This window comes from Anopheles funestus, chromosome 3RL, assembly GCF_943734845.2.
Source record: "Anopheles funestus chromosome 3RL, idAnoFuneDA-416_04, whole genome shotgun sequence".
NCBI classification, from domain to species: Eukaryota; Metazoa; Arthropoda; class Insecta; order Diptera; family Culicidae; genus Anopheles; species Anopheles funestus.
Window position 1 is genome coordinate 83,441,617 of NC_064599.1, and position 23,839 is coordinate 83,465,455.

Below are 23,839 nucleotides of genomic sequence, written 5' to 3' on the forward strand. Positions count from 1 at the left end.
GCTTGCGCGCTTCCCAGCGATCTACCAAGTGCAGAAGAATCGATGTGCAGGTTCGGTATACAGTCTGTGAGACGGCTAAGTCACTGTGTCTGTTGTGGGAGGTTACATTTTGGAATAAAGTTTTATAGTTTTCGACAATCTTGGGAGCGGTTCTTAGTCATGTAGGAACACGTATGTGGGTGGGCGTTTTTTTTTAATTGTACTCAAGGTACCGTCCAAAAAGGCCAAAGCTTTTGCATGGGAAACGTCCTTCTTGCATTGGTGCAGCTGCACAGTGCCACCTAATGCCTCCTGGTCGAAGGAACGCCGAAGGAATTTTAATGTTGCACATGTTTTGCTTGTCGTGGTTCATTGCATATCGTTTCAGCTGAACAGAATTCCAAGCCGAGGTAAAGTTGTGCAGTGAAGCTCTGGGCATCCGTACACCAAACTACATTGCCTCGTTGCATTGTGGACAGCATACCGAAGGTACCCGTGCGAGTGCGATTGCTGCCTTACCGGGAAAGATCAGATACAGAACTATTTCCTCTGATTGAATTAGTTATGCTTCGGGAGTCCTTATGGGGGGGCGGAACATCGGAAGCGCATTGCCTCCAGAGCTGACCTTTTGATAAATGTGCAGGAAGTATTCGTTTCTGCTGGTCAGCAGCATGATGGATATCCATCAGGCCAGCTGTGATTGAAACTCACAACTTTGCAATGGAACCGAGTTTTAAAATATTATTAGTTGCGAGCTGGTGGAAGCCGTTGTTGTCCGTTTGGCTTCTGTCGCTGTATCCTTTCTTGCCGGTTGCAGAGATATTTAATAATGATCAGCAGACCCAGACTAAGCGAGTTCCGTGTTGAACTTTCTGAACATTTCCTATCTGGTTTCTGAACGGGATAGTTAGCTGTCAGTTTCATGTGGCTTCCATATTTCATGTTGTTCATTATGGAGCGCTTGTTTCAATAGATGTATACACTTTTGAGTTGTTACCACTTGCATTGTCATTTTTTCCCCTAGGAGATACAATATTTAGTCTCAATATTTCTTCCTTTCTTTGTAAACGCATTGCAATCCACGGAGTGTTTTCGGAAAACGTAATTCGATTTAAAAGTTTTAGGACACTAAACGAGATTACCTAATAGGTAGCAGAATACAAACTGTTTATTTTGTTAAATGTGTTTATATATCCATACTCCCCCTATTATATCATCAACAAATTAATTCACTCATAATGATTATCTGTGCTAATACTTAATTTCTTTCTTTAAATGAAAAACCTTTCACTGAAAAGGAACGTTAAATATACCTAACACCAATTTATAAATGAATACTTCGTGAACAATACGGATTAACGGATAACACTTACCTAAATTAAAATGGATTTATTTTCGATTGAATCAATAGCACAAAGGGTATAAATGAAACGTGAATGTATGTTTGCAAATATCAGCCTGAAACGTGGTGTGGAAAAATGCATAATCCCACAAACCCATTGAGGGATTTAATCCGTGCATCACCATTCGCCGAACCAGCGTTGAAATGTTCTGTATTCGGTAATTGTGTAAAATTATGCTGTGAATATTTTCCGTCGCCATTAATGGTCTTAAATCATGGTGCTGAATCTGATCGCTAAAACGAATTAATCCAACTTTACCTACCCTTTACTTGACGTGCCATCTACAACTAAGGGTAGAAAGCTGAGACGGCTCATTTGAATGGTGCGAGTCGGTCACAAATAACATTAACATTTATTACTTTTGAGAAATGGCCGCCCATCTCGCCGTGACGTACGTCAACGGAAGAATTATTCTGAGCTGCGCGATATGTTTCGGTACCATGGGAAATATTTATGAAAGTGATATTATGAAGTGCCAGAATAGAGGAAGAAATAATGAGCCGACGGGAATTATAATCAGTGAGATGGAGAGCTTTTTTATTTGCCTGGACTGTTAATTTAAAAATATATAATGAGTTTTTAATTACATAATTCATCTATTTGTCAGTATGGAACGTGGGTTATGGTAGGGTTTACATTAACATAAAATTAAACTTGTTTGCGACTTTAAAAACCCGGATAAAACATGACTTAATTCGACAACATACGGTCCGTCAATAAATTTGAAACTTTAAAATACCTTTATGAATGCCAACCGAGCTAAAATTCCATCACGTCTTAAGAACGATGCCACCTTAAGCCGAGCAATCAAATTCAAGAGCTTTTATTCACCTTGACCATCGGAAACCGTCCCGGTTCAGTCATCGCATCCTTCCATGTTGAGCGAGGGCACGAAAATGGGCAGGATAAACCGAAACGGAAATCCATCAAATAACCAGTCATAAAACACGAAATCAATAAAGCTCTTCTGGCGAACGGTGGCACTGGTCATGGTTGGTACTGCTTCGTTCAAGTCGACAACACGGCAACGATGGCGACGACCACGAATGATGGTGCCTTTCTCCGGCAATGTCGAGTACTCTAAGGACTCTTCGCTTGACAGGTGTGCCCGACTGGTAAGGACGGATAAGGCAATGAAATCTTGGAATCGTTGAGCCGTTGTTCTGCATCCTTCATGGCGACATTGCAGCGCGTGTGGCGATGTTTGTACGTGTGCTTGCGAATGCGGCATCAAGTATTAAAATCCCATAATAAATCAATAAATTGTCGATTTGTGAGGCTTTTGCACACAGCGTCAGTATGGTACAGGCTGGCTCGACAAACATCTGGAAGTGATGTAGTAAAAGCGGGAAACACCTGAACGACTGGCAGCGGAAGGTTTTCCATGTTCGGGAACTGGCTTTAGTCACATTCTTCTCGTGGCTAAGTGGGAGAAGGGTTTACAGTGGGTTATACTCTTAGGAAAAAAGCAGTGCACGTAACTTCATCGCTACCATTTAACGGTTTGCTTTACATTAGCGTTTTGCAGCACTTTTATTTCCCCTATCTGCTGGATCTGGATGCTGGAATTACGCCCGTTGCACAACGTTAGGTGGGCTTTCTGCAATAACTATCAAGAGCAGAATGGCACGGCAGGAGGTATTACTGTCGATAAGAAAAGTGACAAGCCGCACTAGTGAAGGCAATGTTCGATTTTGATGCAGAAGCTATTACTCCATCCGGTGGATGGATCGTAATGACATTTCACTTCGTGCGATGGAGACGCCTGGTAGTTTATGAAGTTGCAGCTGTAGTAAACTTGTTAACGACAAAGAGCTGTAACCGGCAAAAGACAAGGGTGGAAAAATTTTCTTTACCAATTCCTTGCTCTGTACACCATGCAGCCAATTAGGAATCGATTTCCACTTGGGAAAAATTGAATAAAACTGGATTTGTTAAGGTGCTCCAGGTGGGGTTTTGCTCAAATAATGCTTCAGAAAATAGACTATTATCAAGATAATAAACCATTCGGAAATGATGGATTAGTGTATTAATATTTGTCCAATATTTCCAAAGCAGACAACGTGCAACGTATCAGGTTTAACGATATTTTAATTCAAAAAAATGATTTCAGAATATTGATTTAAAAAAAACCAACAAACAGTATATCCTTCTCTCTTTCTATATAACATCGACCATTTATTATTGCGTTTCAGGCCGTGCAATACATCGTTTCTTTGAAAAGGTAATCCATTTCGCTGCACCACGTCCAGTATTTGCATTTGCAAACGATTTTGATATCGTTGGAAAGCGGGCTGGAAGATCGGTGAAAAATGTCCCATTTTCGATTGATTCGATCTGTTAATCCAACGGAACGATGAGTTTTTTTTCACGCTAGCAATGGTAAATTGCGGATGTTTGGGCCCTTGTGCGGAAAAGCAATTTTATTTATGGTAGTTTGTTTGCACGTTTTTTTATAAAAAAAATCGATTTCGGTTTTTTGGGCTGTTGAATTGTCAGTTTAAAATAAATTGTATTTAAATCAAGGCTTGCAGGGGAAAGGATTTTGTTTTGTGGATGTTGCCATGTTGCCAAAACAAACAAAACAATGTGAGTACAAATTTCGGATCAGCTCAATGTAGTTTATCGGAAAAGCTTCTAGTAATTCATACGTTGGAATTGGAAGTTTTCATCAATAGGACTAACAGCAGATAAATAATTACATTGGGGGAAAAAATATAATAAAAATGGAATGTATATATTTTTTAACCACTTGTCCTTTGCGCAAAAATAATAAACTCTTACACCAGTCATAATCACTACTAATTTATTATTTTTTTCTATGCTATTTTCAGTGTTGTGATGTAATTCCCAATGTGTGGTCTACAAAGGTAAGATTATCAAAGTAACTTTTTAATCAGCATTAAATTAATGATGGTAAATGTTAGCACATCTCATAATCACAAACAAAATCGTCTATAATAGTCATAATTTATGAATAACACTCAACCCAATTCATGTCTAAATTGTACAAAACATACCTTTGATCTTGATTTTTCACCATCTGGTAGTCTGCTTATGCTCACTGTCGGGCACTTTTGTCATCCAGCAAATGCGTTTGATCGTTTGCAAAGTTCTAGGTTAATATTTTTCGAAAGATTCCTCGTTACCGAAATGTTTCGCACACGGTCAAATGAAATCACGCAACGACAGCCCCGTAATGGGGATAAGTCGGCCAAGTTTAAATGTTTTCTTTCCGTAGAAAATTCCATGAACCATATGGCCCACCACCGTAGCGCAGCGTATCTTACCGATCGCCGCAAGGGCCTGCTCGTTAGAAGCGAGTCATTTATTTACAAACAATTTGCACCGCTGATGATGGGTAATTAAAATTACCGGACTGCCTGTTTGGGACGCGATACGGGAGAATAAAGAAAAGAATATTTTTCCAACCAAAATTGGCCACGATCGTGGCACATCCCGCCCGATGCGGCATTCCCGTTCTCTTCCAATGGTAACGAAAATGAGCCGTAGTTAAATCTTTCATCGTTTCAGGCTGGTTATAGACCGTGGAAAAAGAATAATAAACCCCTGCTATTTCACCGAGTAACAACCGAGTATGCTGTTACTGTGCCGATGCGTGAAGAGGTCTATTATCCAGGCCAGTTTTCACCGCATGTAAAACAATTCCACCCCATTGAGCTTATGATTTACGATGATTATTTTAAAGTCCAAATGTGCAAATAAACGTAACGCGATCTGGAATATTCGCGCCGCACAGATATGCAAAAGCGAAAAAAAAATACCATTTTGTAGCATAATGCTAGCACTTTTCTCATGCCCTCTCCGTGGGTCGTGGTCGTGAAGACTACGTTCCAGTGTGTGTTCGGGAATGTTGTTTCATGTCTTTTTTCGCAACATTCTTTTTTCCATGGTTGGAGATGTAGACCATGGGGCATCGTCAATTTTGGCTGAATTTTGTTGCAGAACTAAAAAGGGAAAGAGAGAAAGAGAACGAAACATATGAAACCAACGGTTGCTCTCACCCATTTTCACTGACAGAATCGAGGGAAGTGGTTGGTACACGTGTGGCGAAGGTTGTGAAGCGTATTTATTTACAAAATTGTTCATAACGCGTGCTTTGCTGGTGCGTTTCATTTTTAATCGTTTTCATTCGTTGATCTTGCGCTAAGCTCTTGCCGGTTTGCCCATGTAGAGATACTTTTCTATGCGTCTTGTCTACCGCTTGATTCAATTTGTGTATGTTTGTGTACTATGACGCGCTATGTTTAAGATTTACTTTGATGCCGCTAGTGCCGGCAATAGCTGTCAGGGCAAGTTGCGGCTACTTTTTGGGGCGGGCTTAATGATTGCAAACAGTTGGTAATTAGAGTGAAACCGTCGTACGAAAAAGTGTTCCATTTTGTTATATTGCTAAACATTTAAATGGAGGGAAGTGAAAAAATGTTTATGATTTTGGTTAATCTGCCTCGAAATATGTTGCTGAGAAGTGTCATCGGAGTGAAGATAAATCATTATTGTACTATTCACTGTACAAGTACAAGAACAGTGATGAAATGTATAGTGAATTTTCATCACAAATCGTTGCTAGCGTTTATTTAATAAAGTTAATACATTATTAAATTTTTGCTTATAAAATCATTAGAAGACATTTGTCATTCCGATTTTCTTACTGTAAATTATATATACAGAGGATTCACTTGAAGGGACTATTAAAAAAAATATATGTTTAATGATAAACAATAATTCTTTAACAAAAAATTTACGATGCGTGGTTTGCTTTAAACACCAAGTTTCGAACTCGATGAATGAAATCGTTATTATAAACACATGCTTCATGTTGACCGTTAACCTTGTCCTCTACGTCTAAGTCCAAACCACTAGCATGAAGAAAACAAAGAAACCCACCCCCACCTTCGATTCCATCTGGAATCCATGTTTTGATTACGGTTTCATTACGGTTGAGTGAAACGTACCAATTCCAATTCGCCTGGGCCTGGCGAAACCGTCCCGTAAATAACAAATGACGAATACTTATGCTGGCGTACGCAACCGTCAGTCACCGATCGAAAGCGATTCGCGTCCGCAAAACGGTAACAAAACCATAATTTTAGGGTCCAAAAGTTGTATGCTTTAGGAGGTTTGTTAGCATGGAAGCAAGCGAAAAAAGGCGTGCTCGTTTATTATTTATGAAATTGATTTCTATTTTTATCCACAACACCGTACTCCATCGTACCGTTCCGGGGAAGGGTGTGTATTTTTTTTTATTCCTCCAACAGACTCGTTAGGAGTTTTTCCACAAACCGGGCTGGGTACCTGTGTTTCGGGTTCGCATTTCTATGCTGTTTGCTGTTCGACTGCAACTTCCAGCGGTTAAGAATTTTAAGGTTGCAAAAAAAGGAAACGAAAAAGGTAAACTGCATTCCACCCCAGTTGCCTGCAATGTTCGATGAGGACCGGGAGAAAATATTTACCTTTACTTTTTGGTGAATGTTATGATTGATCAAAAAGGGCAAACAAAAAACGATGGTACATTTGTACACATGAAAAGAACAATTGAAAAAAACAGGTGCTTAGAAATCACCTCTTTTGCCAAACAAACATCAACTGTAACCGCTCGAACGGACCCCCAGCGGAGATCTCTTTAAATGACGTCACAAAATCATTTTCAATTTGTCTTACTAACAACTTCTTTGTTTTTTTGCTATCGATTTTCGACATAGTGAAAACTCCATTTGGGTCACTGTGGTTATTTGTTCAGATGCCGTTTGGTGCTGTCATTTTTTAAAAATTCTGCCATTCAAACGAATGACCCAGATGGCTTGAGTGCATTTTGTTTAGTCTTGCTCTCTTGGGGAAGATTATTTTGAATTGAAATTGTTTCAATGCAAAATCAACAAAAGAAAGGAAGTTCTGTGGTTGTTTCATTTTGTTTCTTTTTCATTCAAAGATTTGCTGCTTGATACAAATAATTTTGAGAAATAGTTTACCATTTTTACCAACGATAAATTGCATACTTTACGGCGTTTATATAGTTCTCTGTTACCATTGTTAATTGCATAGAGTAAAGCAGCTATTTACCAAACAAAATTGACCGTATTGTTGTGTCGTTCTAGCGTAGGAATATTAGAATTGCACATTCATGCCAATCCTGAGTCTATTTGTTGAAATTGCATCTTTTTGCAACTTCCGTTGCGAATTCACCACTCTCTGGAAGAATACATTTCATGTAATTGTCCAAAGTTAGCTTACAAAATGGTGAAATGTACCAACCATACTGGCAGGAAGAGCCGTTTAACTGTACCATCCCACCGTGAAGCATTGAGTCGTGTTTGCTGGACCGAAACCAATTTCAAGGAACAGATTCTAGTGTTCGTGTGTGTGAGTAAGTGTACGTGTGCCGTTACAATGCCACAGGGATAATGCACCAAAAACCGGAACAGCAGCAGGAGCGTGCGTCATCAGTAAAGTGTGTACGCAATAAGGGTTCACATTGTCCTGGGGAAAGAATATTGTACCAGTGCCTTCAATACTCCAAGCTCCGGCAACCATGTTCAAGATCTGGGAAGCAAACGTCAACCAAGGGTTCCGTTTTCCACTGCTCCGGGGGCTGTAGCGCTGGCAATGGCATCCGTTCCGTGGCTTGACTGCAAGTTCTCGACGCCCCAAAGGCAAGCGCTCGTCCCGGGAACACTTTTTTAATACTGCCGTGTGGTTCGTCAAACATTGTCAAGCGAAAGCGCGGGGGTTTTGGAATCAAGTGAAATAGTTTCCCGTGGTTGATGATGCGATATCCTGAGGGTGCCTTAGCAAATCAAAAAACCTTGACGCGTTGTGTACGGAGCAAGAACTGGGAACAATTTTACGAGATTGTGGCCAATGTTGCATCACGAGGGAGCATTTATTGAAAGGATGCTTGACACGCTAAAAGATATCGTTTGAAACATTGTCAGAAACGGTTGAAACTGTTTGCTGTGTTTTCTCAAAATTGATATGAAATTTTTCCGTGGAAGAAATGATTATTTTCTAAAACTTTTTTAAATCGAAAGCAGTACGATATTTGAGGAATATCTGAAACTTACCTCTGGTCCTACCTACGCTTCCTGTAACGATAGTTTAATCCGATCGAAAGCAAATTTGTGAACTTAAAGCATTCTAATGCTCGGTTGGTTCTTTCCAAATCAATGCGCATTACGTTGAAGATTCTAAATAACTAACAATTCTTAGACGAAAACAAGCTCGTGGACGCACTAACTGGTTGGAATCCACCAAACTGGGCAGGAACTATAAAAGGGTAAGGTATGTGGTGAACTACTTATTCTTAACCGTTCTCGAGTAAGCGTAAGATTGGGGTGTTTTTCTCATAACCATCGCAATCCTTTCCGGTCTCACTTTGCTACCCATTCCCACCATCTTAAGCCAGCTAAAGGGTTCAGTTTCGTAGAACTGTTGCTCGTTCGAAAAGACTTTGCTCACGAAAACGAAACATCCATAATTTATGTTACGCTAGCCATCTTCGGCGAAAATAGCAAACAACTTCCTCACTCGCCACTATCTTCCGTACGGATCGGGAAGGCACATTAGAAAGGCTTCCGTGTACGGACGCTTCTGGTGTGCTTGACCTGAGCTTTGGCTGGTTGTGAGCTTTACGCCGCACGGCGAACGATTGCAGTGTGCCATTTTCTTTCCGGGGGATTTGTGAAGGTGTAGGTCTGTCCTTCGCATTAGGCATGCTTGAGCTAGTCTGTTGGCTTTCCGCCATTTGTTCTTCCCCTTTTTTGTTTGTCTCCACGACAGCTGTTAAGTTGTCGCTTTTAAACATTCATTGTACACAGTATCCCTCCGGCCATTGGCCAGATGTATCGAGCTGGGTCTCTTATGCCAGTGAACGGCGACAGATTGGTTGATGCATTTTTAATGGTTTGTCTGGAAGTGTGGAATGGTGTTGCATTTGCTCGGTACAGCTAACAACCATCGTGTAGAGTGTTCCAGTGGCAGGATAGGTACTTGTTAGATTAAACCGATTTAAAATATGGATCAGATTCAGGATAGAAAGTTTTTCTGCATAATTGTCCTTTTATGTTGATTTTTTTTATTCTTCTTTTAATTCTGTTGAAAATTTCCAAACCACCAATAAATCTCGCTTCTACACACTGGCCAGACTGACCTTGAGCACAAAACCTTCATTCATCTTCTTCCGTTATGGCACGATCGATTCAAATCGTTATGGCACACATACATGCCCCCCAGTGGCCGCGCTATTTGATTCACATCCCTAGTGACCGACCGAGTCTGCCAGCTCATTAGTGGAAAACCACATTCATAATTAATTTTCCTCGTCGATCCATCGCGCGTGCAACGGGCACATCGCACATCCGTTTTGAATGATTTCTTTTTTATTTTTATTTTTCAAAACGAAAACAGACATTGACAGAGAGCGCTCGAGACAAGAAAGGGAACAGGAAGGAATGGGTGCAGATTTTGTTTTTTTTTGTTTTGTTCACCTCACCAAACGGTCATCAATTTAGTGTCGGGATGGTTCACAGAAGTTTGATTTATGTTTTCCAATATGGCTTCCTGGCCTGGTGGAAGTTTTCGCGTTCTTCCAGACACGTGCCACATTAGCGTGTTGGTAGCACGCTCTCGTACTGCATGCCAACGTTTCGTTTCCATTTTTTAACAGGTTAGTGGTTTCGGTTTTTTTGTTGTGTGTGTCTGTTTTGTTTTGCCATTCACGTGGGACATGAAAAGTTTTGTTTATTCTAGCCGGCGCATCGTAATGTGTTCATTTTATTGCAACTGGCAGAATAAAAGAAAGCCATTGTTATAGGAATCAGTATATTATGAGTAGCTTATATGCAGTTAGTATTGCAGGTTGTGTCACATACAATTTTTTTTTCTACAATTATTCATTTGGGATTGGAATTCATGGAATTGAAAATGCCACACAGGGGACTGGTATTATAGAATTTTTTTTATGTATGTTTATTGACTTTTATATTGTTCATTTAGTTTTTATTATAATTTCAAATCAGTTGGAAATTAATGCCAGATTTATTAGAGTCAATTAAAAGGAAGCTTTTTTCTTTGTCTGTGACAAGTTTTATTGCATTTTTGTTCAAATTGAAGCAGTGTTTTACGATACCCATAAAGTTGGCGTACCGAATGAAAAGGAAAACAGTACTATCCATCCATTTGAAACTTACAAAATGTCCAACAGGTTCTCCCAAAAACTTGCAGACCTCTAAAAAAAAGGGGACCGGTCGAAGAAAAAAAGCTCTTGGTTATTTATTTATTCATCGTTGTTTGTGTTTTGGTTTCGCCATAGATAAAATGTCATCCATCCGAAACATGACACGGCAGGCCGGCCACGGTGACATGTGCGTGATTTCGCTTGTGGTGATATTAAATAAAATAAATTGAAGCAAGTTGTAGCACCACCAGAACGATTTTGTTTCCATATTAAACAGATCGGCGATCGGTGTATGGGTGTGTGGGGGAGATTTTTTTGTTAGTGTCTTTTATCCTCGTATTGTTGCTCTATTGAAATGGCAATTTATTTTCCCACATCCAGCGCAGAAGATAGGGCACGAACACAATGTGACGGAGGTGGAAAATTTACATACCACCACAAAATGTGTAGGTCATTTAGTTTATTGGTGATTTGAGCGTCTTTTGCTACCATTTTTATGTTCCGTACCAGTGTGTAATCTGACAGCTCGTTGCATTGTTTCATGTATTCCTTCGCTGTTGGCGTCCAAGTGCCTAGAGAGAAGCTGACGTAATGTAGCAGATTGTGATCCACAGTATGTTTTACTCGTTTTGGTCGGAGAGAAACGAACAAAAGTAAAAGCGTGGAAAGAAACGAAAAAAAAGCGCCATCGAGTCCACACTATAAATTTGCCCAGAAGACATCCGATCCCGAGCGATTCGTTTTATGTGTGTTCCGTTTGTCCGTTTTGTAGGGTTGCACTATAAAATGTTTGCTGGAAGTACGCATCAAAGCGAGGTTAAGTTACGGCTGTGCATAGGTTATGGGTAAGGGTATTCGGTAAAGCGCATTTTGGAATATTTTATTCCCATTTCGTACGCCATCATGCAGAGGCGAAACTATTATAGTTCATCTCAACCGTTTGAAAAGTGGTTCACATTCGTCGTCGTCGAGCTTTATATTATTTTTCACTTCCGTTTAAGGTCAGCCGTTACCTGTGTGTGTGTATCTATTTGTGTTGGAATAGCTGCAGTACGGCAAACATGGTCCACGGTCAATGTCAGAGGACGCACCAATACATGCATGAACATAGGGGTTGGGTCCGGTAGAATAGCTCAAAGGACACTGCCAGACATTGTGCAGGCTACTGTTATCGCATAATGTTTCCCTCCTACTTGCACCGACATTATTCTCTTATTGCAGATATCTAGCGTTGCTTTACGACCAAACGCGATAACTTTGTTTCCAACGATTCGCTGTAGACTAGCGCCCAGGACACACCGCACACAATGTCCAAGGACGAAGGCGCAAGACTCCTGCTCAAATAGCAAATAGTCGTAATCCTTGAATTACCTTCCAGTACCATCGCGCGGAACCTTTCGCAGGCAATTTCATTTCGCATGCAGCTGTGAAGCCGAAAAGAACGATCTTTTTTCGCTTCCTTTCGCTGGTGAAAAAATAAAAGCAAAGGTCCAAGGGTCAGAACATACGCAAAACCCGTCAAAGGTGTGCAATAAACGTTTGTTTTTCTTTTCGCGCCGACTTTTTGTGTGCTTTGTGACCCTTCCGTCTTTAACCCCCCTTTTTCCCTATCCTCTTCGTCGACCTTTTTTGGGTTGTGCAAAATTGTACGGATTACATTTGCATTCCGTAATCTAGAAACACCCATCCTCAGCATCCCAGATTTGGGTGGGGTAAATAGGACGATAGGGATGTTGTTTTAAGTTCGCGCGTGTGATCCTTCATCCTAGAGCAGGATGCTCTGGATACGGATCCTTTGCGCGTCGTTCCTAATAAAACCGGAACCTCAAAATGCTTCGAAGCTTGAAATGATAGACAAAGATTACCACTTTGAGCACAGCCAGAAGCTCATCTTGTGCGTGGTGAAGAAACTACAATGATGATGTCGTTGCGTGGAGTGAGGACAGAAGGGGAATATAATTTCCGGCCAATGGCAGAAATGCGGCAAGGTGGTGGAATATTTCACTGGCGCCTCGCTTTACAAAACATTCGTCCTCCGAGCAGCTAATCCGCTTTTGACGGCTTAGGGTGGGTTTCATTTGCTCGCCCATTCAAACGGGGTATGATTATTTTATTTCCACAACTTTTCTCACCGAACGCGTTGCTGGATCGTGTTGGTTCTAAGCTGCGGCAAAATCCACAACAGACGAAGGTTATTTTATGAGTGCATTGTATGTTTCCTTACTATGATGTACATCGTTGGGAATAAAAAAACAAAGGGAGAAAGTAGCAATGAATTATTATAGCCGAAAAGATTGGCTAGGTTTCTTTATTGTAGCGAGTGACTTAAGAAACCACAATGCCTTTGTTGTAGAACATTACAACATTTTTCTATGTTAATATTATGAGAACAATCAATTTTTATTCGGATATCGAGGAATTAATTTGAAGAATTTTTCCGATTTCAGATTATCATGTTTTCATAAAATAGTTCTAAAAGATGAAATACTGAGTTCAGACCACTGGTTACACAATTTAATCCATCCTAGTGATGAAGAAACAATCCCGAATATCAGTAAATTGTATGCTTCATTCGTTCCTTAAAAGGTAACTTTTCTTCGAATCGTTTAATAAAAATTGTGACTACGATAAAACGTCACTGGAATCCATTGGCGGTGGTACAATAAAGTAAATTAATACACTGATCTCCAATCATAGCAAAGCTTCGGGAAATTTACACAGCTACCGTGCGCGTATAAACATAAAATTTTACATCAATTGCTACTCCACGACAAAAGTGTGATGAGCTTTCTCCAGTGCAAGTTTGTGTGTGTTTGTGTATCCCAAAGCATGTTTAACCCGTGGCACTGCCACTGCTACGCTGCCCCATTGGCCATGTAATGGTTTACAAACTTTTCTAGCTGAACATTACTTGCGCAAATTCATGGCTCTATTTTCCTGCTTTATCCGGCTGCCGGGTCCAGCCACTGTAATCTCGGTACGGTTCAACCGAACCGAGCGGATAAGTGAATTGAATGAAGTTTTGCTAATCCAAAACGCAAATAAAATGATCCAAAAATGAAGTGAACGGGGAAGATGTGTGAGAATGATAAGCGTTTTGTAATCCTTGCCGAAGGTTGAATAGAAGGTGTACAGTTGATGCGCACAGTTGGCGTAAGCTGCAGTGTAGCATAAGTTACATAAATTTATTACAAATTTATTCGTTATTTTTATAAATTTATTTTTGGCCAAAAAGCGTTGAATAAGGTACGTTGGCTTAAAAAACTCAAATATTAGATTTAACATGAACTGTATTAACAAACAACAGTGTAGTGCGTGGTGGCCATTTGTCCACACTTTCATCGATATCCGTCCCAATCGTTGCATTAATTAGCAAAAGCTTCAATTAGCATACAATTCATTATGATGACGGGACGATGCCAATCGCATGATGCCCTGGGGACACCCGTTAGGTTATCACTTCTACGTTGGAAAAAATTACCTGGAAAGGTAAAAGGGTTCAGAAACAGATGTTCTATGTCATTAGCAATTAATTTATTGTCGGCGGTCATATCGTGCTGTGAGTCGTTTAGCAGTGGAAATGATGCTTACAGGTGTTTATTTGTATGTTGCATAATATTGGAACTTAGCAATACGGCCAGGCCGTTCTTTATGAATAAAAAAAAAAAAAAATATTGGAACTCTTAAAAGAATGCATTTGATTTTAAGTTCTATAAAGTACTGTTAAATACGGTTGATTGGAATTTGCAACTAACACCAGGCGAACGTTCTTCGGACTTTAACCAGCAGTGGACATCTAACGGTTAACTGGACAATTTTGAGATTGATTTGGCAATGAGTTAGACCTGTTTTGCAATAGAGCCTATCTATTGGATCAAAGTTTTCCGTTGTTTGTAACTCTGTTGCAAGCCAATATACATGCAGCAGAGCGGACAGTAGAAGAAAAAGCGATCCCATATAGCATAGATTGGATATCGAAAGGATATTCAACAGATGAGCCACTTCTGTGAAAGCTCATCAACCGTTACGTTCGGTATTGCAATCAATCAGATTTCAATTTAAGCTCCCATTGGTCACCATTGCTTGAGAGAGGATTCGACTTGTGTCTTTGGTGCTTTTCCACCAAAGGATGCTTCATATGGCAAGGTACAACACACACACACAAACTGGAACTCTCTCCGCTTTCCGTTTTAAGGTGCAATCTGTCCTCTTGCTGCTTCCCTCCTTACCTTGTCACCTTCCTCAGGACATACTTACCCGTGCGAAAATGTGTTCATTACGGATGCAAATATTATTCCATGATAGGTTCCATGCAACGGTTGAGTAACGTTCAATCGAAGCCATACAATGAGGTTGAGTTGGTTTTGGGAACGATTTGTGCTGGTCGAGTCGAGACGAGTCGGATAATGGATGTGGCTATACGAGAGGGCGTGATGCTAAAGGTTTGCTTTTACTGCTTATCTTACCGTCGGCGAAGATAGTCCATTTCCGATCAATTGCTGCTAGTGGTCAGTATAGTCGCCGTACAGGGTGGGCCCCTCAGCATGATGGATGCTGAAAGAGTAGCCCGTGCAATGGGTACGGTTGATGATCAAATTCAAATAGATTCAAATTAAAAGCAAACACAGGAAACTCATTAAAGACCTGGGACCCTACTATCCTGGGTGGATGATTGTTGCGGGGGATGTGCGACAACTGAAAGGAAAGTTTTTCAGTTCAAATGTAACAAAAGGCACTAACTATGGTGCTTTTTGGTTACTTTTTCTAGATAACAGAAAAGTTTTGGTGATAAACTTCAACGGCTTAGTTCGTGTATTGTGCATTTCCTTGATTTTGGTCAACAAGATATGTAAGTCATCTATATTGTATGATAAATGCTAGCCAGGCTGCCGACATTCGACATTTGATAAAGGGTTGTTTGCAACCAAAGGGAATATGGTAAAGTAGATTATCGATTACCAAAAGCTTTCCAATTCCAATGAACAAATAAACGCATTACCCTTCAACAATAATAGTGGATGGGGTTCTATGGTATATGGTATAAGTTGAAAGCAAAGATAGCAAAACGATTCAAACAGTTTTTTTACCACTTAAATAGTCTGATGCATATTTAATATTCATGAATAATGGAGAAACATGATAACATGGTTTAAATCAGTTCCTTTTCCCATTTCCAACCTTCGCCTGTAACTGCTTACCACATGTTTGCTCTTTTTTAATTGAATTTAATGTATAATGGACTTTCTATAAAGGAAAATGAACGATAAATTGTGTCGTTTAAACTCAAATTGAATGAAAAATCGGTTTCGTAACGGTTCATTGAAGTCGTTTGTTTTGTGAAAGATAGCATACCACCAGGCGTACGGCTTGACGCACGGATGGATTCACGGTGGATTAGGGATGATTCAAATATTTGAATTTTTGACACCCTCTCCTTCTATCGTAACAAAACGTAACGCATTCCCCTCTATCATTTTGGAATAGTTTTCTAACTCAGAGTGAAATAAACTTTTTTTGTATGGACTTTTTAATTTGAATCTTTTTAAGTCGTGGAAATCCGAATTCGAATAAAATTACACAACTCACCCGAGAAGGAGATTCAGTAAATACTGTCAAGTGCTGCGGAAATTTTGATAAAAATGTAATTTGTCCACTTGTGGAAACAACTATCAACAAGCTTTGTCGATGATACTGTTGCAAGTCGTTCGTTCCAGTGAAAGCTCAGTATGAAAGCATTTTTTTAAGTATACTCTTCGTTAAACTATTCCATTTTTATTGTTCATATCCGTGAGCTCTGACAGTTTTACTACCATAGAAAAGACAGATTATCGTAGGTTTGGCATGTAGTTTGGTAGCAGTTTTTCAGCTTCCACGGTATTTGATGAAAATGGTGGTATGCCTAATTGTGTGCAAGATGTCGTCTGAACAGACATTACGCTGGCGACTAAAACAAAAAAAATCGTTCCATTGCATATCCCCTACTAGTTTTTTGACTGGAAACGGATCATTCGAAGACGGGTCCATTTTAACGCTCACAGTAGGGTGGTTTAGAATTTAATTAATTTTTTTTTCTCGCTTTGCTACAGTTTCAGCTGCTACCGCACATGGAATGTCGTCCAATAAATGTGTGAAAATTGTTTCATTATTTTTCTTTGTCCTTCAAAGTCCACTTTTCATTTCACCATCATCTTTCGACATCCTAAAAGCCCTATCGGAAATGTACCGTAAAATGTACTATTTTGCATTTTGTACAACGACACATTGGTATTTCCTTTGGTGCTTATGTATGTACACGCGGATGTGTGCATATTTCGTACCTGTGTGTCCGAGATTATCAACGTCAGCGGGCGCGAAAGCACAACGACGCAACAAACGACGCGAGTGCCATACGCAAGGGCTAAGTTTGTCGGAAAATCATAATAAATTCATCACGTCAGCTTCCGCAAGTTGCGTGCTGCCGTGTGTTGGCGTGATATAATACACGCCAGCACAAGGTAGAGTGATGTTGGGAGTATTTTTCATCCGTCTGTCCCTTCCATGGCTTGGGAAGTGTGTGAAGGATGTTGTGATATGGTAAAAAGTACTGTTAATTGATTTACTCTACTTTTTCCACTGTAGGTGTTTATTTCCTTCATTTATCATTGTACTTTGCCTTTATTCGACTTTGTCGTTCAATCGTATAAGAGCTAGCAGGAGGGTTTTTTTTCATTTTCAACATTCAAAATGTATAAATAGTGCAAATGTCAGTAACTTTCAGGAAAAATGCTTAATTAATAAGGAATAACCTCTCAAAGCGCAAACCAAATACATAAACATAAAAGTATCTTAACAATCACTCAAAAAGAGTCTTCGATTGACTAACAATTTACTACAATATCGCCAGTTGTGATACTTATATCTATGCCATTAAGATTAGTGTACAAATAGTTAAGGGAGCAATCGAATCCGAAATTCATCTAGATATCACGATACTCGTGCACTTACAATTGTGCTTCTTGTTGTACCTTAAATGCCCTCTTTCCACGTTGGCAGTTTATGGATACGAACAATCCGAAATATGTTGCCTGCCACTTAGGTACCAGAGTGCTGATGGAATTCCTCAAGTCAAATGGTTCCATCGTTTCTGAATCGATCCTTTTTCCCCAAAATCCTTTTTTTCCAGGATGCGACCTAGAAATGTTGTCGTAAAGGAGCAGGCAACCGATATACAAGCAGCAAACAAAACGACCCAAAAAAGGGGAAATGTAATCATCGCAAAGAGGCATGAAAAAATGCCCAATCCCCTCCACAAACCACCCAACATGGCGGCAACTACCATGTGGCCGATTCTTCGAACGATCGCTTGATTTCCTTCCATTAGCATAATCAAATCGAATGAGCTAATGAACCGTCCCCGAAGCGTCTGTGGATTTTATTCCCGTGGAAGTTTTGGGAAACTATTCGTGAGGCCCATGGGCAGAGATTTGCTGCGCGTTCGATCCTTAACGTTTGACACGTGACGTACCGGAACGCGTCTATTATTTGAGTAACCAGGTTTGACAAGAGTAAACAGCACCCGTGTTGACATTATCTAAATCGAGTTGCTCATTTCCGATTGGAGTGTCCGGTGTGCGTGGGTTCGTGGTTTGGCTTTATGACGATGCGGATGAATGATACACGATACTCGATGGTTTTTGATACTGTTCTTTGGTACTACCTACGTACTACGGTAGGTATGTTTTTATGTAATTCTTAAAATCGATCAAAATACAAACAATTATAGGTTTGTTTGCTGGCAAAGCAGTTACCGTATGTGATATTCCATGTTTAATTTTCCTCACTTTTTGAAAGTTAGTCAAACATTCGTGTATGATTCATTCGATCTGGGAATTGCTACAGATGAATAATAAACCACAACCGTATGTACTTTTGTATCTCGCATTTAGGTTGCTCATATTTTACCATCAACCTTCAGCACGATCGCCACTTTAGGTGCGACCGTCAGCGGATCGATTGTTTGATGTCAACAAGCAGTTTTCGGTGGAAATTCAATTAGAACAATCCACTCTTTCCCGATGCATGAATGCACACCAGTGCCAGTGTGTGACCTCATATTGAATTACCCATCAGGGGGAGAGCTATTTTTTTATTCCATCGAGTAAGTGCATAACCGCGCGGACCGGTAAGCTTACCGGCACATCGAAACATTCGTCACGGTTGGCTGGTTTCGCTGATGGAAAACGTTTGCGACCGTTTATGCAGTGGATTGAAATTAATTCCACCTGAAATGGTCAACTTCTAACCGTTTTGCTCAAAAACAATGTTTGCCCGTGGGAACCAGTTTATTCGCGTGAATGCACTGGAACGCGTGTAGTCCCGTGTGCTGGATTCATTTAATATTGGAATAATAAATATAATTAAATGGAAGCTCGCAATTTTGTACGATGCAAATCATAAGAGTGTTGTATAAATATGCTATATTTTAATTTTTACTATGAAAGTTAAATGTGATTGCTAAAATCTACCTTGAAAATTCCAGGCTTTTAAATTGAATTTGATTGAAAGTGTTGCCATATTGTGTTTGATAATGAAAAAAGTATAAAATCTTTTATTTTATAAATTTTCACGACACTGATACGCCATTTTACAACCATAGATAGCAAACTATGTTGCATATCTCTAGACACTCATATATACGACACAATTTCATAGATGATGGATGAGAAGAAAATTAAACCGAAATTTGCATAAATGAACTAACAAAGTACTAATATTTTAAAGTGTTTTACTTTAATTTTACTCCCCAAAGCTCATAACATCCACTGCAACATTCGCCAACAATTAATAATGTTTTGTTTGTCTATTTCTTGTTTCTTCCATCCAACTCTCTTCAACAGCCCAGAACGGCTTGCCAGTGCGTACGATACCGTTTGCCAGTTACTATGATCGTTTCTGTTCATCGCAACTACCAGCCGGAACAACGCTGAGCTGATGGCGACCCGCGTGTTTTATATTCACCCCATCGCAAGACGATTACACGCTCCGGTGGGTCGAACAATACGGGTGCAACTGTAGGACGCCATTATGAATCCGTATGACAGCTGGAGCCATGATCGATCGAACACGGTGGAGCGTTTCACCGTCCCGTACCAGACAATCGGTTTTCGGCACCGAAAATGACATCATAGTGTGCGCTTTTGTGCGGAAGAAGATGTTTCCGTGTGTGTATGATTCTGTTTGTGATGCTCCTGGATGGAGAGCGATAGTGAACGGGAAGTCAACATGATGGGGCATGGATTACTGAGATTAAGAAACGTGACCGAACGTGTTGGAAGTGTAGTTTGAAATGTTGTGTGTAGAGTGTATGTTAGAATTTGGTTCAGTTGCAAATTGAGTAAGCTGTCCCGGAAACAAGTGTCCGAATGATAAAAGCTACCAGTGCGTCCCAAACACACACAAGAGGGAGGACTATCAGTGTCCTAGCCGCCATTAAAAGTGCTACAAAGTAGTGTACATGCGCTCACGATTAGTGTACAGTGAAAATTAATTTGTAAACCCGTTGTATGTAAACTAGCAGCAGCGAGACAAACAGCATCCGCGTGTATGTAGGTAAGCTAGTGGAGAAACGTATGACAAACTATGGCCCTGACGGACGGTAGACGCCCGACGAAAGAAACACATGCCTGGACCGCATGGCCATGGTCCACCGCACGGGAAGCGTTACGGGTGACACCGAACGCGGCCGGCAGTTCCAGCACGACCACGACGACGACCACCATTACCTCCTATACCGCTTTACCGTCAACGGTTTCCTCCCCAGCGGCCTTCCATTCCACGAGCACCAGTGTCCGCACGCCGTACAGTAGTAGTACGGTTCCGCCGGGCGTCCGATCGCAAACACGATTGACGACCGTGGTCGATCAACTGTCATCACTTGTGTCGTCCACAGTGACCGGCAATGCTGACGATGGTGGGACGGATGGGGACCTTTCAACATCCGTGTCATCGTCGTATGGTACCGGTGACACCGCCGGCAGCAGCTTCCCGACCGAACCAACCATCCAGACGGCTGGCAGTGTACGCAATCTCACCGAAACCCTCTTCTCCAACTATACCACGGTTGGTACAGACTACGGTGGTGACATATCCAATGGCTCCTCGTTCTCGCCCCCGCCGTCCTCCCCGTTGGTGGATGGCCGGGGGTCCACCATACCGGGTCTATCGCTCTCCTTGCCCGATCTGCTCGAGGAGGACGAGCTGATGGCGTTGTGGAACTGTACCAACTGTTTTTTGCTCAATTACGGTACGTCCGGTGGTGTCAACGGTACGGCCAAATACTACGGCAATGGTACGGTGGATCCGCGCGACGTGCTATTGCTACCGAATGACGACGATGATACATTCGCCAGCGAGACGACAATCTATCTGATACGTGTGATCGCGACCGCTATCGTGCTGGGAATAGTCATCCTTGCGACTGTTATCGGTAAGTAGTTTTCCAAATAATACTGATTGTAATTAACAATAAAACAGAAAGTTTGAGACAAATAGAGAAAGCGAGTGTGGAGGGAAAGATAAAAGTAACCAATAGTAATGTCCCAAAATGCGAAAGAATGAATAAGTGAGTGTGAGTCATTGCGAATGGAGATTCAATGAAATTCAAATCTCGAATGAGTTATAAAACACAGAAAATATAAACCTTTGACGTGACTATTGACTCACCCACAGTGAGCGAGTTATAACGCTAAGTGAGTAACAACTCACTCACTATCACCATAAGACTCATTCATGAGAACAAGCCATAGGACAGTTGTTGTTGAAAATATTCGATACATACTGTAGAAGTTCTCAAATTTGCAGTAAATACAAAGAAACAAAGAATACAAAATACAAAAGCAAAAATTCTTTACACTTTCCATTTCTAAATTCTCGATGATACCGTCTTGATTTGTATTCGCCACATCGCAAGGGTAGAATATTTACATGCTCCTAGTGACAAGAAAATCTTATTTACAAAACCTACCTTCTAGCGGAGTGGCTCAAAATCCAATCATAATATTGAATGCGCATCGGTAAACATTGCCGATACCGTTCATAATACTTTTTGGGGTAGATTTTAACGTTCCTTACAATGTTGAAATTTTGATTTTTTTTATTCTATAGAAAATGTAACAGGCATACGAAATATGTTAACCAACCTAGCTCGACATTCGTAGTACTTTTGTTCAGCAGATGACTCTGTCGGCTGTGCACATCTTCCGTAGGAAATGGAGACAAATTTCCATCGCTCAGCTTACCCTTCGACATTTGTGCTCCGACGTTCTTTTTGGAGGCGGTAGCCAAGGGCACAGGTTTTGATGGACGAATTACATTTCACTGTTCATCGCGCACTTCTTCAGGATCGCGCAATGTCTTCATTGCTGGTGACAGATGAAGGAAGTAGCATCCGGGAGCAAACGAAAAATAGAATAAAACAACTTCAAACTGCTCCTTTCTGTCGTTTGAACAAGTATCAGGCAAGTAACAACGTCTGGGAAAGGGAATGGTGTTGAAAGTGAAGAAACAACAGTGCTAGAAGAAGATGAAGTTTTCCGCGTGCCCAATGACAACATCAGTTTCATCTTGTCTTTGGAGCTGAAGGAAGAGCATACTCTGGACCATGTTGAACACCAGGCAAAGTTTGGCTGGCAGGGAAAACATTCTTCACATTTCACGTTTCACAAGGCCATCTTGATCAGCGTCAATGTCATTGCCGTTACGAATGAATATCACGCACCAGCGTCATCATTGGGCAACCCGGTATCTAGAGGTGGCAGTGTCAAGTGCGGACAACATGTGTAGGATTTTGATCTTTATTTCCCAAAAAAAAGAGCACGAAAAGGGCGGTTGTGAGTTCCTCGGCGATGCTGTGTGTATATAAGACAGCAATCGTTGGGTACAGGAAGGAAACGGGAAGAACTGTTTCCTCTATAGGCTGCGAACGGTTAACAGCTAGGGCACTTGAGAGCTGGCACGTGACTTGCTGATTCTATCGTGTCTTCCATTTTATTTGGTTGGAGTTAGCACACTATTGACAGAAACATGTTTTCCTTTTCTTAGTCCTATGTACTATAGTAGAGATATTAGTTTTAAACTAACGGTAGATTAATGCTTTTAAGTACTATTAGCTACAGGTGTTTCTTTTCCATAATATTTTTTTGGTAATTACTCGGTCCTTGACATTGACAGTCTCAAAATTATGAGTTCTGAAAGATTGTGCACTAACTCACCAGAGGAAAAATCTCTTCACCCAGCTCACTCAAGTGAATCACTTCTCACAGCACTATTCATTGCTAATAGATTAAAAATCACAACAACAAAATGTTGTCATGCTGCAAGTAGCGTAAATGTAATTTAAAATTCAATTTTAGGCTCGATTTATTATATCCTCAAGGTATCGCATATAGAAGAAAACACAACCTCTACTCGGAAAACTCTTCGATGCGGCACAAATTCTCATTTGTAACCAAAAATTATGTTGCCAGGGAAGAATCGTCTTCCGTACATGACAGAAGGCGCACGGTTTTGAGGCAATAAGCTTTCTCGTTATCATCTTTAAAATCAAATCAAAATATTCTCTCCTAGTACATCTTTTTTATGTGTTTCACATTTTGCAAACCTACGGTAGTAACGCACACCGAAATGCCCTCCAACGTAAGGAACATCATGTTGCGAAAAAGCTCAGGGGGAAATCGTTCGTTTCTGTGCTTGCGCGCGCCAAGAAACGTGTTATGTCTAGATGTCTGCCGCAAGAAGATGAGACTGATCGTGGCTCTTATCATGATTGTTATTTCATGACGTACGAGCTACACCCGTGCACCCAGAAGTAACGTTCTGCATGTCTAATAACCATGCCAGGGGGTGTTGGAGTGCTGTCTAGCGTTCATGCACTGCCCGAGCTGTTAGGAATAATTTGCGTAAATTTGCAATTTTTCATGTGTAACCCTCGACTACCAGGACGTGCAGTGGTACGCCTGACATTTGCCTTTAGTTTTGATATTCAATATGGTACGATAGTGCACAGGTGAGCTACTTAACGTGGCAAACGTGATTGTATGGATCGCCGGGAGTGGATGATACAATCACTTGTACAAACAGTTACCTTGAGGCTTTACGTGATGAGATTGACGTGCAGAGACATTCTCGGTCAGGAAAATAAGCTTATTTCATATGCCCCGAGGCAAGCTTCCTTCACCATCATCTAGCCATAATCAGAAGTTTGCCGTAACACATCAAGATACCCATC

General features: G+C 40.7%; 1 protein-coding gene across 1 annotated transcript in view; it reads left to right on the forward strand.

The window, feature by feature from the left end:
- LOC125770587 (5-hydroxytryptamine receptor-like) overlaps positions 1 to 23,839 on the forward strand; it is a 72,847-nt gene that overhangs the window by 16,800 nt on the left and 32,208 nt on the right. Inside the window, exons 3-4 of the mRNA XM_049440342.1 lie at positions 4,217 to 4,252; positions 19,452 to 21,040. Coding sequence (XP_049296299.1) covers positions 20,194 to 21,040 — 847 coding nt within the window. The 5' untranslated portion in view covers positions 4,217 to 4,252; positions 19,452 to 20,193. The remainder of the gene's footprint in view (positions 1 to 4,216; positions 4,253 to 19,451; positions 21,041 to 23,839) is intronic.